This window comes from Gopherus flavomarginatus, chromosome 2 (genome assembly GCF_025201925.1).
Source record: "Gopherus flavomarginatus isolate rGopFla2 chromosome 2, rGopFla2.mat.asm, whole genome shotgun sequence".
Taxonomy (NCBI): domain Eukaryota; kingdom Metazoa; phylum Chordata; order Testudines; family Testudinidae; genus Gopherus; species Gopherus flavomarginatus.
Window position 1 is genome coordinate 233,434,231 of NC_066618.1, and position 20,786 is coordinate 233,455,016.

The window sequence follows — 20,786 nt, forward strand, 5'->3', positions numbered from 1 at the left end:
GCTGGCACTTTACGATCCTGATTCTCCTCCCACTCACCCCCCTGCAAACCAGGTGTAGCTCTCTTGAAGTCAATGGAGTTATACAGGTGTGAGAGGAGAATCAGATGCTATGTTTTCACGTTCCTTAATAGTATTTTATTGTTTCAAACAATATATGCAGGTCTCTCTTATATTTCTTTTAGAATAGCTATATTAACCTTGGAGAATAACCTTTTACATTAATCTGTATGTACCTTTTAACTTCAGATTTCTCTTTATCATGTCTGAGCATGTTTCTGTAAATGCTAAGGAACCAACAATTATCTAAGAACTTTCTTACTCAACCATTTACAGCACTTCCTTGCCAGATGCCGATGACCTCTTTGAATGTTAGATCAGAAAAGAGCCTACATGGATAGTAATTATACCTTGTCCACTGGTGTCCAAACTGGTGTCCAAACTGAGACTCCTAAACTCATTTCATGTGGGATATTAACATAATCCACAGCCATATTACAAATATAAACCTGTTTTTTTCCTCTGCTTAACTGTCCTACCTAGTCTTCTTCCCATGTGAATTTTGAAATTATTTTTACTATCTGACTGAGATTGAAAACTTTCTGCTTTTAGTTACACAGGGGTAACAGAGAGAAGAATATGCCTCCCCTGTTGTTTTTCTATGGTATGTACTCTGTATCTATTTGTAATGTACTTTTGTCTACATCACCATGGGTGCCATATTTCTAAATACTTTGGAAAAAATGGTGCTATATACTATATGACTACCGTTCACATTATGTGATGCTGAAAACCCCTTTCTCTGAACTACCTTTAAAAAGATGTCTTTCTCGCAGGAAAAAAAAATCATATACATGAAGAGGAGGAAAAAGTTGCACAACTCCAAAGGGATGAAGATAACAGAACAATGGGAGTGAAGTGTGGAGCTGGAAGAGAGAAACTTGAGGTAACGGTTGTATTTGGTTGACAGCGACGGTTAAAAGAAAGATGTTGCAGTTACATGAGAGGACGGTGGAGCCAAGGAACTTTTCTGAGGCTGAGGGATACTACACAGCAGAAACAAATGCATTCATTAAAAATGTCAAACCAAACAGGCTTTGGGTTTTTTCTGCAGTATTCACAGGTCACCTACTCTCCATCAACACCAAGTATCATTGTTTTCTCTTCTTCCTTCCCCCCTTTTCTCCTTATTCTTCCCCCTCCCCTTCTTCTTGTTTATGGAGGATATTAAAAGATAACTCACTGTCAAAAAGCAAGAGTGTTGTATAACAGTCATCTAGCAGTCATTTTTTTTCTAATTGCGAAGTGATAAGCCTCTCCCCTAAAAATCTTGCTTCCTCCCAAACTAACTACTCTTCTCATAAAAATGTGCTTTGGAAAAAAAATCCCAGAAAATATGGAGACAGAAGTTTTTTGATCAATGAACTCTGCTGCATCATCATAGATATAATTTGCAATCCAATCATTTCCTATACACCATTCCATTAGTGTAGGCTACCTCTCTGTGAATAACTAGGTTATAAAATATAGCTTCTATATAATGGCTTGGACTGTTGCTTTATGTTGTCAAAAGATGGCAACTTTCACCATATTCACCACTATCCATCTGTGAGACCTGCGAGTTGCCCTAATTTTGAATGTTCTTAAAAGACAGAATGTTGATCAGTATTATTGTAGAATTACAGAAATATAGGGAATTAAGTGACCTTGAGAATTTCATCTAGTCCAACTAGCTGGTGCTGTGGCAGCACCACATAAACGTAGACCGGGGTCCCCAACGCGGTGCCCGCAGGTGCCATGGCAACCTCTGGAGTGTCTAAGTGCGCCCGTGTACTGGCCAGTACCAGGTGGTGGAAGAGCATCCACCTAAATGCCACCGACAAGCTGCATCATCCAGTGGTGTTGGCGGAGACACCTCTGGATGACACTACTTATTGGCAGCACTTCGGCAGATGCTCATCCACTGCCATGGTCCTCTGTGGCTCATCGTCTGGCGCCCATCAGACAAAAAAGGTTGGGGATCACTGACCTAGACCATCCCTGACAGGTGTTTGTCCAAACTATTTTTAAAAACCTCCAAAGATGAGGATTCTTCAACCACCCTTGGAAACCTGTTCCACTACTTAACTGCCTTATTCTTAGAAAGTATTTCTTAATATCTAACCTAAATCTGCTGCAGATTAAGCCATTTGCTTCTTGCTCTACCTTCTGTGGCATGAAGACCAATTGATCACTATTCTCTTTCTAATAGCCATTCACATATTTGAAGACTGTTATCAGGCCCCCCCTCAGTCTTCTATTCTCAAGATTAAACATGCTCAGTTCTCTAAACCTTTCCTCATAGCTCAGGTTTTCTAAACCTTTCATCATTTTTGTTGCTCTCCTCTGGAGTCTTTCCAGTTTGTCCACATCTTTCCTAAAGTGTGGCACCAAGAATTGGACACAATACTCCAGCTGCGGTTTCACCGGTGTTAGAGTCGGACAATTACTTCTCATGTCTTACATACAGCACACCTGTTAATACATCACAGAATGATACTGCCTTTTTTGCAGCTGTATCACACTGTTGACTCATATTCAGTTTATGATCCACTATAACCTCCAGTTCCTTTTCACTGCTGCTACTACTACCTAAACAGTCATTCCCCATTTTGTGGTTGTGCATTTGATTTCTCCGTTCTAAAGTATTTGGCATTTGTCTTTATTGAATTTCCTCTTGCTGATTTTATACCAAGTCTTCAATTTGTCAAAATCCTTTTGAATTCTAATCTTCTCTTCCAAAGTGCTTGCACCCCCTCTCATCTTGGCATCATCTGCAAATTTTATAAGCATACTCTCCACTCCATTATCCAAGTCACTAATGAAAATATTGAACAGAACCATACACAGGACTGCACTAAATACCCCCTCCCAGTTCAAGAGAGAATCACTGATAGCTACACTTTCAGTAAGGTCTTTCAACCAGTGTGCATCCATTTTAGAGTAATTTCATCTAGAACACATTTCTGTAGTTTGCTTATGAGAATGTCATGTGGGACTGTGTCAAAAGCCTTACTCAAATTAAGATATATCATATCTACTGCTTCCCCCCATCCACTAGGCTAGTGACCCTGTCTACAAAGGAAATTAGGTTGGTTTAGCATGTGTTGTCCTTGACAAATCCATGCTAGTTATTCTTTATAAGCTTATTATCTTCCAGGTACTTACAAATTGATTGTTTAATAATATGTTCCAGTATATTTCCAGGTTTCAAAGTTAGGCTGAATGGTCTGTAATTTTCCAAGTTCCCTTTGTTACCCATACTAAAGCTAGGTACTATGTTTACCCTTCTCCAGGTTTCTGAGATTTCTCCAACTCTAGACTTTTAAGAGTTTATGGTTCCAAGATTGCTTCAGCTAATTCCTTAAGCACTCCAGGACGAATGTTATCAGGCCCTGCTGACATGAATACATCTAACTTATCTAAATATTCTTTAACCTGTTCTTTCCTGCTGTTGGCTTGCATTCCTTCCCTCCTGTTGTTAATATTAATTATGTTTAGTAGCTGGTCACCAGTAGACTGATGCTAAATAGGCATTAAATATCTCAGCTTTCTAGATGTCATCAATTTTTAACTCTCCTTCCTTCCTACACTTTCCTTACTCTTTCTCTTTCTCTAATGTATTTAAAGAACCTTGTCTTTTATGTTCTTTGCTAGATTGTAATCATTTTGTGCCTTAGTTTTTCTGTTTTTGTCCCTACATCCTTGTGCTATTCTTTTGTACTCCTCCTTACCAATTTGTCCATATTGCCACTTCCTTTTTCTGATTTTGAGGTAATTAAAGAGTTCCTGATGGAGCCATTCTGCTCTCTTCTTACTTCTGCTATCTTTTCTTTGCATCTGGATACTTTGCAGATGTGCGCTATAATACTGTCTCCTTAAGAAACTGCCACCTCTCCTGAACTCCTTTTTCCCTTATTTTTTTCCCCCATGAGACCTTATCTATCAGTTCTCTGAGGTGTTAAAAGTCTGCTTTTTTGAAGTCTCATGGACTCATAGACTTTAAGGTGAAGGGACCATCGTGATCATCTAGTAGGACCTCCTGCACATTGCAGGTTACAGAACCTCAGCTACCCACTCCTGAAATAGACCCCTAACCTCTGGCTGAGTTACTGAAGTCCTCAAATCACGGTTTAAAGACATCAAGTTTCAGAGAATTCACCATTTACATCAGTGACCCGTGGCAAAAGAAGGCAAAAATTCCCCAGGGTCACTGCAAATCCGACCCGGGGGAAAATTCCTTCCCAACTGCAAATATGGCAATCAGTTAGACCCTGAGCATGTAGGTAAGCCCCACCTGGCAGATACCTGGGAAAGCATTCTCAGTAGTAACTCAGAGTCCCGCCCATTTAGTGCCCCGTTTCCAGCCGCTGGGGATTTTTGCTACTGGCCGTTGCCAATGGGCCACATGCCATTGTAGGCAGCCCTGTCATACCATCCCCTCCAGAAACTTATCAAGCTCAGTACTGTAGCCAGTATTTTTTGTCCCCATTGCTTGCCTTGGAAGAGTGTTCCAGAACTTTGCTCCTCTGTTGGTTGGAAACCTTCGCCTAATTTCAAGCCTACACTTGTTGATGGCCAGTTTATATAATTTGTTCTTGTGTCCACATTGGTGTTTCACTTAAATAACTCCTTTCCCTCCCTGGTATTTATCCCTCTGATGTATTTATAGAGAATAATCATGTCTCCCCTCTGCCTACTTTTGGTTAGGCTAAACAAGCCATGTCTTTATTCTGCTACTCCTTCCTTTCCTTAGACTCATGAAATCTATTTTTTTCATGATCACTTTCACCTAAATTGCTTCCACATTCAGATTCACTACCAATTCCTCCCTGTTTGCCAGAGTAAAGTTTAAAACGGCTGCCCCTCTGGTTACTTCCTCCACATTCTGGAACAAAACATTGTCCCCAACAGACTCATTCTGTCTATGGTATTTAATAAACTCATTCTCCAATCCAGAATATCAAGAGAATGGGGATGAATAATGGGCATATATGTGTAAATCAAAAATCTGGAATCAGAGCCTTATTTTAAAGTCTTCCTGAAAATTATTCCCAAAGAATTCTTGTAATAATTTCATTTGTACTCATAGCTAGATAAAGGTAATGGCAAATCCAATGCCACATTCCATCTTTCCATGGACTAATTCCTTAGATACTGCAGTTAATTTGCAGACTGCTATTTATGCTTTTTTAAAATGTCATATTAGTCTTGCTTGAAACTGATTTAATTGCAAACTGACTACAAGCTTAAGGTTGATGAAACCTACTATTGGTAAGATAAACATAAAAAATCAGTTGATTTCATCAGGTGAATTCTACATTTCCTCTAGTAGAAACATTCTCTTTTAGCTAGCATATTCCAATGCAAGGGTCAAAATAATTTAATATAAATAGGCAATACTAATATCTAAAGTTTCATTGTGAGGTGAAGAAAGTGGATGCTCAATATCATTTATCAAAGCAGGAAGAGAACAGCAAACAGAGACCTAACCAGGGGAAGGTCACAGCCAATAACATTTCTGCAAATAGAAATGGGCTGCACAAGCATCAAATGCAAATTACTGTTTGCTGGAGAATTTTAATGGAGTTCTACGTCACATTATAAAATGTTTAACTGTAACCCCATTTTAATAACACCATCTGATTAAATGAAAAGATGCCTTGCTGATCGCAATTACAATCTGTCAAGCTGCATATTTATTTACAGTTTGGTTTCCTAAAATCAGAAGATAAAAAAAGGAAACTCTCTTCAGCTTGTCAGCAAACTATAATTATTGTGTATCCTTCTGTCAGTTTCTGCACAAAACTTTTGGTCTTAAAATGGATCTAATTACATCTACATCAACATTTTAATAAATGCTTCCTTGCTTTTCTCTCCCTTCCCCCCATCTAAGTGATATCTTTGTTGTTACCAATCTTCAAGTCAGGTATTTGTTTTGCTATAGTATCTTCCTCCCACAAAAGCATTATTAGAATAAAACATGTTCTTTTCAATGTAAATATTGTTTTTGCCATGTATACCTCTTAGCACTGTAGTGGACTAGGACTCTGTTATTTCTGCTTTTGGCATGGATGTTTTGAATATCAGTACAGGAAACTCTTTCCAGGTGTGTCATGTAGCTCATCATCTGCAATGTCTATTTATTGTAATTTATGACCTTTCGTAGAAAACAGTTTGCCAGACACCAGAAATGAGTCCAAATGCCTGAACACAACTATATGCATCAACCAGTTATAGAAATTACATCTCATAGAAAGACCTATTAAATCATCTATTCCATCTCCCAGCCCATGCAGGATTTTTCCCTAGCGTATACATTGCTGAGCTCTGACAGCACCTAGCAGACTATTCCACAAGCATTAGATTTTTCTTGTGATGTTCATCTTTAAATTTTCCTGTGCTTATTTTTATCCCACTACTAGTTACATTCCCTAGATATCACAATAATTTATATCCTCACACTAACTTTGTAAATAATGGATGATTATAAATAATCAGAATGTTGAAAATGGGGACATGAACGATTTTTAAAAATAATATACTGCAGATGAGCTTTCATGGAAAATTATTTTGTTCAAGGTAGGTGATGTGCTCATATGATCTGGGTAAAGATGATGTGCTAAAAGACGTGGGGAAAGCTGATTACCTTTGTACTGTTGTTGAAAGTGATCAGGTCATCAGCAAAGGGAAGATTTCTGAATTGATACATTATATTCCTTTTTACTTATGGATTTCCTAATTTTCCTAGCCACATCTGCCAAGCCTGTACACAGAGAATCTATACAAAGCAGGATAGCTCTAGAGCTTGAAGGATCTGGATCCAACCCCCATTAATTTAAATGGGCTCTGGATCAGGCCCTCTAACTCTGCCTGTCCTGTATATGGTCAGGTTTTTTATTTGTTTTTAAATAGGAACTCAGTATTATTCACTGAATTCATCCTGCAGGAATTCATCCTGTATTTTTAAGGCTCTAGCAACATGTGTTAACAGAACATTAAGACAGCACACAGTCAATGCACAGCAAAGTCAAAATTTCAGGTTGCGTGGGCCACTTTAACTCTACTGCAACTTTGTTATACTGTCTTTAATTGCATAACTATGTATTATTTCTCAAATAACACAATAAAATACCAGATCACATTATTCTTTTACAGCCTTGTAACATCTTGTATTGCCTTTTCATTCTGTATACTTACAATAATTTCATAGATATGATGGTACAGTGTGGGTCTTGACCTAAACTTTTTATTTGATACGTTCTATTTCTTTAAGGCCTGTATTTTAAAAATTTTGTCAGAAACCATGTCTATACATATTGAGTTGCTTTTTCAAAAGCACATAGCATTGGCCTAAGCCTGCTTCCATTGCAGTAATGGTAAAATTCTGATTAGTCTTCAATAGGATTTAAATTAGGCCAGAATGCTTTTGAAAATCCCACCTATTGTTTTCAACCAGCAACACAACCTTCGAAGGTGCACTTCAGTCTTTAAGGCAGTAAACTATGAAGCTAATGTAAATATGAAATTAAGTGGCCTATCTATGCTGGCAAATGTACTGTCTTATTATATGTGGTATATTTAATATGTAGAATATTGCAGAAGAAAACGGTGGGAGAGGAAAATTTATTGTGTTAAGAAAATCTAAAAGATAACGTGTAAATAATAAGATGCACCTCTCACCACGCGTATCACTTTTCTTGTATATTGTTTCCCTCCTCCAATCCTTCTGTCTTTGCTTTTTTAGGATATGTGCTCTTTGGGGGTATGGATAGTGTTTTCCTCTATGTGTGGGTGTTACAGCAATACAGATAAGAAATAATAAATGATAAATAATAATAATAATAATAAATAAACAACAATGATCACAAGAAGTATGGCTTACTGTGTTCTCATCATATAAATAATGTTCATGGACTCTGTCTACAATACACAGAGTAATGTGCAAGATAATTTCATAGAGTTCATCGTGATCATCTAGTCTGACCCCCTGTATGTCAAGGCCCACTGAATTTCACCTGATATCCCTATATTGAGGTCAATGACTTTAGTTAGGCTAAAGCATTTCAGTCCTCAGAAGACAAACTAGTGTGTGCCAGAGGCAGAGAAAGGAGAGACAGAGGTGACACCAATGCCTGAGGCCCCTGCATTGGCAGGGGATGATACATGTGTATTTTACATTGTAGAAAAACTAGGTATTGCATTGTACTATTTGCAAAATATTATTTGATCACAAATGGCTGAACCATTTTTGCTCAAACTCTCTCAATGATGGACAGTTTCCCTGGCACTGCGTACACTGAAAGGGAACCTAATGGGGCAGAGGTAGGAAGCATGGCAGAGGGGGTCAGGAAGGGATTTCCACACACAAGAGGGAGCATGCAGAAATGCATGGGCATGGAAGAAGGGCACAAGATGAGCTTTTGCTGAACAAGAGGGTATGAGGTATGTGGTGGGTGGGCAGACACTGAAACAAGACTGATAAATATACTGTTTTTGTGTCAAAAGATACTACTGAGGTCCTGACCACTTGATGCAAAAACAATACTTCTTGGAACCCCCTGACTCCTAACAGCTTGCAGAGGCATTAGCTCCACGTCAGTAAGAGTAGTGTTACTATTGAATCAAATGATCTGTTGTGTAGTGTCACATTAAAGTGATACTGTACTTCACCTTAGAGCTGGCTGCATTTCAAGGACTGGTGATGCCATCCCTGAAATATCTTTGCAGGGCTCCTGATAGCGCTACTCTATCACTTTCAGCTTGTCCAAAATGTGGTTGTATGACTGCTTACTGCTTTGAGCTATCATGATCATATTATACCCATGACAAGTTCTTTACTAGGGATGTATGTTAGGTGGTGGATTGTCTTTAAGTTTGTTTCTTTTGAGACCCTTAATTACCCTGTTACCTTTGCTCTCACTCCAGCCCAATTTAATGATTGATCATCATATGAAATTAGCTTATGATCACTCTTTTGGTATGGTTGATCCAATAGCTTAAAATCACTCGTCTGAAATCTGTCTCTTTCACACCCCTTTTCAACTAGGGCCATTTCATTTGTGTGATCATATTTTGAGTGAATAGCATTATGTTATGCTTTTATTAAAATGCCTTTGTTTTTATTCTGCTGTATAGTGCCTTGAGTGCCTTGGAAGAATGAGGCGTTGATACTTTAAATAAATAACATTTGTAATGTTATTTGAGGGGCATAGGAAGTCTTAGTTAATTAATGACTGTGAAGCACTTTGACACAGTCAGAAGAAAGTTGCTATAGAAGAGCAAAGCATTGTTCGCATTATTGTCTAGTACATTTTCTAAATAGCCTAACTTTAAAAAAATTCACCAATCATTATTTTATAATGTGTACTTTTTTGGTCAGGCAACTTAAGCTGCAGCTAATAGCTAGATCAGCACTAAGCCTACAGTTCTGAACACTTTTTATGCTACCTCATAAAGAGAGAAGGGTAATAAACTTCATTAAAGTGGTATCCTACATTTAAGTGCTAGGAACTACAGTTTAGTTACTGAGCTAATCTCTAAAACTCTTTATATGGGAATGAAGGTATTTTTTAAGCTTATTAGAAGTCCCATCTCTGAATCAAAATACATTGGATTCTTATGAAGGACCTCATCCTTTAAGCTTTCCATGCACAAAAATCCAATTGATTTTATGTGGAGCAGCTGCAAGATCAGATCCCAAATTTCTAAACCTAGGCCAGGCAGCACAAGGGCTGTAGGGACTTAGGGTATGCAGCTTCACAACAGTATCACCATAGGGCCAGGCCAGGCCTAGGGAAATCAGGTAGCCCTTTGGTATCTTCTCACTTCACTGTTACTCCAGGAAACACCAGAGAAGACTTCATCATCTTGTGGCTAATGACATGTCACATCCACCTCTAGTCCACATGAAAGATAAAGCCTACTACTTCTATCAGCTAAAGACATCACACCTTTAACTAAAATGCTTTGCAGCTAAATGTTAGGGGTTGTACCCCTGCTGATAACCCATGGCGGGATCAATGCAAAACTGTATGGGGATTTTAACTTCTGTAGACCTCAGAGATTTGGTCCAAACTTCCCTGGACAGGGAGAATGTGCAACACGCTGGCTAAATCTGTTGCGTCCCCTCTAGTGACTGATCTACATAGAAGATATCAACCTGGTACTTGGAATTGTGGAGTTTTTCATTTAATTCAAGTGGCAGAGGCCTCGCTGAACAGCCACTAGGCGCACAAGCCTAAAATGAGTAGTTCTTTGGGGCACATAACATAGCACAATGGGGTTCTGGTCCAGGACTGGGGATCCTAGGTACTACTGCAATACAAATAAACAACGAGATGCTCATAATTGAATTGCTATACATCACTATTCATCACCTCACTTTGTTAGGTCATGTCTAATGTTTAGACTGGAGCAGAGGCTCTCTGGTCTTCTGTGAAATACCAAGTAACTGCTGGGCACTATGAAATAATAGGTAAACACAGAGAGATACTGACATATATGTTAGATTAGATAGGTCCACCAGATAGGGCTGCCTTTGTTTAGAATTTAGCACCCCCCACCAATAAGCAATTAGGAATAATTCTCTAACACGGCTCCGAAGATTACAGGTTCACAGGCACATACTCCTAAAGCCAGCAGTGCTATGATATTCAGGTTTTTTTCCATTTTGTAAACAAATTGCAGTTCAGTAGAAGTTCATCCATTGTTAAATTAGCAAAGTAACATTTCTCTGATGTTGCAAGGAAGTTACTCTAAGCAGTATTGTGCAATACATAGTGAGACTACATATTGAGACAGAGGGAGACAGTGTGTTTCCAATCTGTCCTCATGAATGTATTCCAGTGCAAGCGTGTGAGAGGGAATATAGGTGGGTTCATATACTGGTAGCCATGAGGGTGAGAGACAGGATCAGACTAAAGGTAGTGCGAAGGTTAGCACTTGACACACTGTCTTCATGGAATCTGCAAATCAGGAAGGATAGGGGAAAAGGGCATTTGTAAGATCTCTTTGTGAACATTTTGCATCATAATAATAATTAAAAAGAAAAGGAGGGAGAAAGACACAGAGAGAGAGAGACCTGGCTCAGAAGGGGATTATATGTTATCAAAAAGAAAAAGGGGAGTGGCTAGAGTTGGGTGTGCCCACCTTGAGGGAAGGTGACCTGCCTCAAAGATTTCTGTTTAAATTAACATTTGGATTTAGAAGGAACACTAATAACAAACAACCTATTTCCTGTTGTCTGGTGGTTAGAATCTCCAAAACACTTTGAAAGTGAAATCTCCTGCCTTACTGAGACCATTTCCTCCTGAACCACACCTGCACACTTGTTTTTTGATTGTAGGGCTGCCCCCATGCAGTGCTTCCTGGGTAGCATTTATTTTTGCCTGGTGAAAAGAGGGCCAAACAATTTTGTTTGAAAAAGAAATCGTGGCAGGCAAAGTTTTGTAAAAGTCTTTAAAAGAGAGAAATGGAAAAATGAAAGATATCACGGCTACGTGATTTGAGGAGGACATCCCTTAAAAGAAGGAAGGTGACGGGCTAGGCCATTTTTGCCAGGGTAACTCTGTAGTTTTGCTAAATATTTACTACTTTACAGATGAAAGAGGATAAGCTAGAGAAGGGGAATTCAAAGTGCAGCCATAGTGCACAGTGCAGGTCCAGTACTGTGCATGGAGTTCTCAGATACTGGCCTTCCCAGTCCCCAGTATAGAGGTGGAGCCCTGCAAACTATAGATTCCAGAATGCAGATGACTGCTTAAGATCAATAAAGTGTATTGCATGTTCAGATTGCTATTCTCCGTATGCTGTAGCTCTGTATCCCCTGGGCTGAGATGAGGGTAAGGTCAGTCTGATCCATTTAAGATTCAATGTCTTTTCAGTTGTTCGCAGGTAGAATAAAGCAAGCGAATGCATTCCACTTAAGTAAAGAAAAGTAGCGAAGCAGGACAGCAACAGAGGGAGCAGGCTTTTCTGCTTGATGCACAAGTTTCCCCTTTTACTCTATAGTGTAGGCTCCTGCCTCCTTTTGCTCCTCATAAAAGCATCTTCACAATTTTTGAAATTGACATTTCATTTCAGCTGCATCAATAGGCCTTAACATGACTACAGTGTTTTTGCCAAAGCCTGAGCAAGTGTTCAGAAACATTTCATTATCTTGCTGTTTTCGACATCTACAAGCTATGTTAAAAGCAGCAGATTAAAGTCAGCATCTTCTGCTGCTGGAAATCTCAGAAATTCTGACATTTCCATGAGTTATGTTTTCTCTGTTTGCATATTCTCTTTTCTGTTTTGTTTGACACTTGCAACTGTGACGCTGCTTGTGCATTAACCACGTATGAAGGAGCTGCATGTACAAAATGCCATATAACTTACCACCAGGCATTAGCTTTATAATATATTAACTATCCATCCATGTAACTGAACCACTGGTCTATTGCCCACCTCTTGATATCTGCAGTGATAGCTAATTAGTGCTGGACGGGATCATGGTAAGTTTTGTTTCACCTCCTTGTGCAATGACTAAAACATGAATAAATTTAGTTGATGACTGATTGCTATGAAACCATGTTCACCAAAATACTTTCCCCAATCTCAGCAATTGTTTTTAGGATAACTATGGAAGATTGTTCCCCAAAAATGAAATTTGTCACTGTACCAATTCTATTTGAAATATTACACAATTTTTTGATTAATTTGTGAAATACACTATTTCCAAGAGTCTCAACCACTGAACTTCAAGTATGAACAATCTGAAATGCCTGACAGGTGAACAAATTGAAAATATATGGTGATTGGCTAGTAATCCAATGGCTGCATCAGGCATTGTAATGGTGGTATCTGAAGTTATCCTGAAAGGAGTGCATTGACCACATCTGAACCCCATTTTCAAACAACTATCTGCAAACATTTATGCATGCCTATGCTTGAACATTTAGTCTGTTTTTTTTTATTATGCATGATTAATAGTTATAGACAATTATGGGTTGCAGCTTGTTCATAAACCTTAAGGTCATAAGAACCACTGTGATCTCCTAGTCTGAACTCCCATAAAACACAGGCTATATAATTTCATCCATTAATTTCCTGCATGAGGTCTGATAGCTCATGGTAGAGCTAGAGAATAGCTTTTAGAAAGTTATGCAATCTTTATTTCAAGATTTCAAGTGATGGAGCAGCTAACACCTCCCTAGGAAAGTTGTTCCAATGGTTAATCACCCTCACAGTTGAAAATACATGCCGTGTTTCCACTTAATCTAGCTTCAGTTTCTAACCACAGGATTTGCTTATGACTCTGTCTCTGACTGAAGAGGTCTCTATTATCAGATATCTTCTTCTTACCTACGATATAACTGTTTATAGAACCCTGATCAAATCACCTCTTAACCTTTTCTTCCTCATAGCTCATATAAACTGTCTTTCTAATGTCAGAACATTAGAGGAGGCAACATGAGAACGGAAAGCTAAACATTATGTATCAGGTCCTACAGTGGCATAATTCAGTAAAGCTCCATTGTCAACAATGAAGCTACACCAATTACAACAGCTGAAGATCTGGGTGTACATTCCGTTGGCTATGCTGCACACACAAACTGCCAAGGCCCTCAGCCTGTCAAGGCTAATTTCAATGCAACACCCAGATGTTTAAAATCTGTGTAAAAAAGATCACCCTTCAGAATGAAAGGGCTTGAGATGATAAAAATTCATCGCTTCAATATGAGGTGTTCTATTACCTTACTTTTATGATTAGGCATTTCTGATGGCAATAATTCACAGTAATAACATTTGGGTAACAGCAGGTCTGTGTGGAATAAGAGTAAATTTTGATCTAAAGTGAAGACCTGCCTTGTAACGAGGTACAAATGTGAAGTATTCACTGGAGACTAAAAGTATCTTATACCACTGTCACATGAAATATAGGGCGGGAAAAAAAGGACTATGTGCTATTCAAGCATGATTCAGATTTCAACGCTTAGGTTAATAAGGGGAAAAAATCTTTTGTTTTGTTATGGTAAAGAAAGATATCAGTTTTGTTCATCAGCAATATAAAATTTCTGTTTGACTCAGTGCTTTGCTCTAAAACTGAATAGGTCAGCCACAAGATTAGTCATGAATACTGAATTTAAACTAATACCTATGAAGCTGGTGAAACAAAGTATCTTAAACATGTCCCAGCTAGAACAATAATCTCCTACATCAGATTTATTAGCAATTGCTCTATTAATAAGAAATAGCAGCTGCATTCTACATGATATGGAAAATGAAAATAAAATAGGTGTCCGATTTCCTACACTGCATTACAGTGTCATATTTTGTTTAAGATATTATTCTCTCATGGGCTGTATAGCTAAAAAATATAATTCATTAAAAATATGTATTTGCTCAGGCTTTGATGAATTGGGGCATAATGTTAAATAATTATTCATTACTTTTATTCTTCTGTCAAAGTGGGCAAAATAATTTCTTTTTATTGCTTTTTTTATATAAGGACACAGGCTCCTGTGAAATCTATTTTATTTTAAACTAATGCTTCTATTATTCCACATCTGAATAATTACAGCTGACATCATCTGCTCTTTGGTGTCCTAAAAGAGCTTTAGCTCTAGTCCACTGTTGCATATTTTATGCACAACATGAAATAAAATACCTCAAGATTTTGAAAATATTTATTTTAAAAACAGCAATGAAATTGTCTGTAATCACATTTTCTACTCTCCTTTGAAAGCTACATTATTCAATATGCCAGTGGTCTTTTCCACAATAGCAACATATTAGAAATTCATGCTGCTCTAATACATCTGAATTCATTGATGTACTGCACTCCCTACAGACCTAAAGAAACATTTCTGTTTCAGTTTCATATGCCCTGCACACTACCTACTGATGTGATGGTTGTCAGAACAGTTGTACAGTAGCCTTTGAATTCAAAGTGTGCCTTGACTGTCTACTAAAAATGACAATAAACCCAAGTATATACATTATTCTGGCTTTTGTTGCCAGTACAAATAGAGCATTCTGGAACTAAATACCCCAGTTTTATTACCTTTTAACATCTCTTCCACTTTAAACTTCAAAACTTGAAATTTGAAGCATTCAGAGAAATTGAAATCCCTTTTATTTTTTCTTGTAAATGTCCTATACAGCATTATAAGCCACACTGTTAAAAAAAAAGCCTGTTACATATAAGAGCACTCTAACAATACTGGTGTTTTCTTAATGTAAAAGCTTCACTGTGAAATTTAATTCTGATTGCCTAGAAAAACTCTTAAGCAACCATAGGACATTCAGCAGCTCCTGGGTGTGTCTATAACCTTACATTGAGCAAATGAAAATACAGAAATATTTCAATTTTTTTTAGCACCTTAAAAGGCATTTTGCAGGTATATGCACCCTCTCATGAGAAATCTGTGTAGACAGCTTTATTTGCAAATTTCTAGTGGGTATTTCTGACAGTTTTAAGGAGCACTTCAGGAAGATTTTACAGCATCTGGAAGTCTAGAGAGGCTGACCTCCACCAGAAACAGAGACAGACCTAGTTGTAAGGGAGCTGCCTCAATTACAGTACATGGGAAAAGGCTCCTTATTCTCTTCCACCACAGACAAACCAACATGCTACAAGACAATTAGTGCAACTTTATTATCCAATTATACCCAGATATCTAAGCAATCTGAGATGTAGGCATATCTCAGTTATGTCCATGTTAAACTTCTTGTACATAACACAGTTCTTGGCTTTGACTTGAGGACCCAGACCCAGTTTTGCAATACCAGAAGCAATTCTGTACAAATACTGAGCTCCGTATATCTAAAACAGCTATATAAATGAAATGTCTTGAGAAATCTGCATTTGACGATACTGTAAAAAATGAATGGGTGCATGTTGCTTTGGCAGAAAACAGAGACCCAGATAAGAATATAGAAGCAAACATGAACTGACAGCACAATGCAGGAAAAAGGAAATTTTAGTGATGTTTTCGAACAGTAGAGAGTGAGAGAGACTTCAATCAATCTCAAAACTTCAAAGCAGGCTAATTCCCAACTTGACTGTCAGATACTGTAAATGGCAATGGGAAAGTCCCATCTCCCAGCATTGTAACACTTTTCAGAAAGAGAATTCCCACAGTGTAAAAAATCCATAAAAAAATGATCCTTAATGCGAATTCCCTGAGCTGGTACCGGATTCTTATTTTGTGTGCTTAAGCACTTCTACAGATGAAAACTCTTACAGATACTGAGTCAAATCCTGCACTCTAAGGGCTTTCAAATGGGAGTTCTTCCTGAGTGAGGTCTGCATATGTTTTAGTAAACCAGCAGTTTTAGTATGAGTCTGTTGAAAAAGTGCTCTTGAGTGCACAGTGCACAATAACTTCTAACCATACTGAGCCAAATTCCAAAGGCATTAGCTTTTACTCAGTCCTTACTCAAGTAAATTCTCATTTTACAATGGCAAACACTTGCTAGCTGAGATGAAAGGGAAATACCACGATCTGTACCCCCAGTATTTTCCAGATTTGTTTGTTTACTTCCATCAGCCTAGTATTAACTAAGTCATTAGCTTAAAAAGTGTAACCTGAGCTGGTGTCAGCCAATTGCAGACCACTCAATAGTTCAAATACAGAATAAAAATGTAGGCATCATTGCTAAAATATTCATATAGCTTGAGAACAGATTAGCAGAAAAGATGAGAGTAAACAGGCCAAATTCAATGCAGTTGCACCTTATACCAGAGCTGAATTTGATCAAAACCCAGTCAAATCTAATAAAGAAGGTAAATGGGTCAAGGTGAGGAACAATCCAAAGGTTCAGTACTAAGAACAATTCTACTGAAAATATTTATGAGTGACCTGGGAAATGGACTAGTTGCCTAGTGTCCAAATTTGCCAGAGAGAGTAATATATTAGTGAATATATGGTAACAAAAATTTGGACAGGTTTGAGAAATAGATAAAGGAGTTTCAGTGTCAGGAAATATACTAGCACACTTTGGCATATATTATTGGTATAGAGCAGTGTTAGACAAAACAGTAAAAATGAAACTTAAAAGGTGGTGATGAGTAATATCAAAAAGGTAGAATGATGTGCAAAAAAAGAAACCTTTAAGTTTCTGGGTTATATAAATAATGGGATCTATTTCAAATGCAAATAAATAATGCTGGCTCTTCACAAAATCATCTGTCTTCCTTCTTGTTGAGGAACACTAAAAGCACAGTGGAATCACTGTTTTCATTGCATAGCTAACTCGAGTTATCTACACTTGAGTTAACTGCTCTCAAGTTAGTGTCCCACAAGTAAGAGTGCAAAATAACACTCAAGGTGAAGACAGTGATTGTGTTAGCTGTCAAAGTGGGCTAACTGGAGTTGTAGTATATATCATATGACAGGCCAGCCAACTCCAGTTCAAACAGGGTGACCAGATGTCCCGATTTTATAGGGACAGTCCCAATTTTGGGGTCTTTTTCTTATATAGCCTCCTATTACACACACACCCCCGCCCTGTGCTGTCCGGTCACCCTGAGTTCAAAGCTCTAGCACACTTGAGTTAAAGGGTACTGGATGTGGACAAGACCTTATTTAGGGGCAACACTCAGGTTATAACTAACAATTCAGACAAACCCTGTGTGTGAGAGAACAAGGGAAAGGTTGCAAAATGGAAAGGTGAGCATGGGATTGGAGAAGACAGAAGGACAGACTTAGGTCAGAAATATAGTTATAAAGGCTTTCATCCCAGAAAAAGTTGTTCAAATGTAAATCAGTCTGCAGTATGACTTTGTGGCAACAGATAGAATGCTTTTTTTTAAAGGCAAAGATGAGTCTACAGTACCCTTGGAACACAAAAATATATATTTGGATGTACTGTATTCTCAATGAATAGGAACATGCACTTGCTATAAGCCTGAGGAATCTTTTCTTTCTTGACTACACCAATTCTGAGTCCATGTCTTTTTTTACATAAATATCTTGTTTTCCTGCTCACTGTGGACAGGTAACTTTTGGAATCTGCACTTAAAACTAAAATTACTTCATCAACCTACTTTTACAATAATGAATATCTCTCTTCAAGGATATAAGCAGTAATATATCTACATTCTGTGCAAAGGAAATTGTGGCCCTATAACAAATTGATCAAGGTGGAAGGTTATTATGGGTCATAAGAGGAAGGAGACATCCACAGCCCAAGAAATGATGCCTGGATTATCATGTTTAATTTACCTATCATTATTCAGGATTCATTTAGTAAATATAGTGCCTTTTCCCTTCCAACCAGTGTGTATTTCCCTGAATTTACTTCTGTTTTGTCCTGATCTACATAAATTCCCCAAAGCAGAATTGTTTAGTTATACTATTCAGCCTTTTTTGTATTTGCCCTTGATCCAATAATTCACTATGACAATCTACAGACTCTCAAGGCCTTTTCTTCATCGTTCTTTGCAAAAGACTAATGTGGAACATCAGTGCTTAAAAGAATGCTTAGTTTCCAAACCATAGCCCTGGCGTAAAAGAGATCAATTCAATGAAACATTGTTTTTACTCTTTATTAAAGTGCCAAGTGCTAGTTCTACTTTCTTTAGGTATTTCTGATTCTTAGATCCTTTCATACCATTCAGCTCTTTCTTTTTCAAGGAGGCTGAATAATATATTTCTTAAGTTTTGTAAAAGTCCTAGCGAATTTTTAAAAATATCCCAGAAATGTATCCATATTCCTGTATGAAAAACTTTTCCTCCCATACAATATACCCTTGAGGATCATATTCTGCTCTAAAATATGAGGACATAACTTGGTGTATAGCTGCATACAAAAAGTTTGCAGCTGATTCTTAATATGTCTTGAAAAACAGGATATTTATGTGACTTTGCACTTCTTGTAATCAATTTAACCAATATAGAAATGACTGAAAATAAAATTCTTCTCAGGCCCAGGCCCATAATGACTATTTGATAGGATCAGGCCCAAAGACTTAACTCTCTCAATCACTTCAATGGGAGCTCTGCATGGACAAGGACTGTGAATTGTGAAAAGGCTGCAAGATTTGGCCTAGAGTGAAAAAAAGACATTTGCTGTTTTCCTAAAGTAAAGTAAACAAGAAAGGAAATAGTACATTTCTGTAGATCTCTCTGTACAGACAAATCAGAATAGAAAGAACCTGGTAAAGAAACACAGAACACAGTCATTCGGGGCTAAAACCTGTTTCATCTGAAGTCAATGATACTGGCCTGATTCTGTTCATAATAACCCCACTGTAAAGCAGCAGCAATTCTGTCGGAGTTAATGGGGCAGGATTTCATCCTCTGTAACCAGAGTAAAACTAGGGACAGAGCAGAACCAGTTGTGATGATTTGAGGGAGACCTGGATATAGCCTACTGACAGTATTTTAAACAGATATAGATATCCACATTTTAAAAAAAACAACCTAAATTAAACTAGCCTAAAATCAAAGACTAAAAATTCTTACCACAGAAAGTGAATTTGAAAGCAGTGTCCCATCTTGGCCAAGCATGTTGGACACTGTAATTTCAGGTAGGTCCATGTTTTGTGGATGGAATGGAAGCAGGCCATTATGGTTCATTGGGTGACACAGGGAGTGGTACCCAGACTCTACCTCATTCAGGTGCACCAGTGAGTGGTCAGGTAATGATGGAGGAGTTATGGGAGGTATGTTAAAATCTTCACTTTCAAGACTTGGACCAGGAAAAGACTGTAAAAACAAAATAAAGATATTGTTGCAAATCAAACAAAAAACAAAATAAAACAATAGCCACACACAAACAAACTAAAACTCAATCATCATACATTATTATGTAGTAATTTCAACTTAGCAAAAAGACCATTTTAAACACTCATATATTATAATGGTAGAGTTTAACCATTATGTATGGAATAAAAATTGCCTCAAAGGCATACCAATTGCTGGTACTTGCACAGCTCCCATTAGACAGATGTTTTTTCAAGAAGGTGATTCAAACAGATTTTAAGGGTCCCATTAAAATGTTCAAAGAGTCTTCATCTGGGAATTGCGGAAAAGGAAAGCCATTTATAAAATTAATATTTTTCTTAGTCTATAAACTCACACATACATGTATTTATTCTATATCCAAACAAAGTATTCCATTATGTTATTGTTTAGACTTTTACTGACTGTTATTGCTATATAAAGTCATGTGATTTAATCTGATGCAAGGTAAAGCTACAGGTAATGTTAGAGAAACATACCAAGGTAGATAATTGATTTTATTTGTTTTGTGATCTTCCTTCAGCAAGTAGGCTCATTTGAGAATAAGGAAGGGCAGTGTGGACATGCTGATATATTTTGAAGGGGAAAGTGAGTATTATGGTTGGATGTGACTAAAGTAGGACTGAATAGGAAAAGAGAGGTGTGAGGTGAAAGTAGTTAATATCCTGGGTGAAAGTGATCATGAAATGATAAGAGTTAATGATTCTAAGGAACTGTAGAAAGGAAAACAGCATAATAAAGACAATGGATTTCAATAAGGCAGACTTTAGCAAACTCAGGGAGTTGATAGGTAAGATCCCATAGGATGCATGTCTGAGGGGAAAAACAGTTCAAGAGAGTTAGCAGTTTTTCTAAGAGACATTATTAAGGGCACAAGAGCAAACTATGCCACTGTGTAGCAAAGATAGGAAGTATGGCAAGAGACCACTCTGGCTTAACCAGGAGATCTTCAATGATCTGGAACTCAAAGAAAGTCCTACAAAAAGTGGAAACTAGGTCAAATTACAAAGGATGAAT

The 20,786-nt window shown here is 37.7% G+C and overlaps 1 protein-coding gene across 2 annotated transcripts in view; it reads right to left on the reverse strand.

The window, feature by feature from the left end:
* TOX (thymocyte selection associated high mobility group box) overlaps nt 1–20,786 on the reverse strand; it is a 276,933-nt gene that overhangs the window by 98,529 nt on the left and 157,618 nt on the right. For both annotated transcript variants that reach the window (XM_050938886.1, XM_050938885.1), the window contains exon 3: nt 19,491–19,733. In XM_050938886.1, the coding sequence (XP_050794843.1) occupies nt 19,491–19,733 (243 nt within the window). The remainder of the gene's footprint in view (nt 1–19,490; nt 19,734–20,786) is intronic.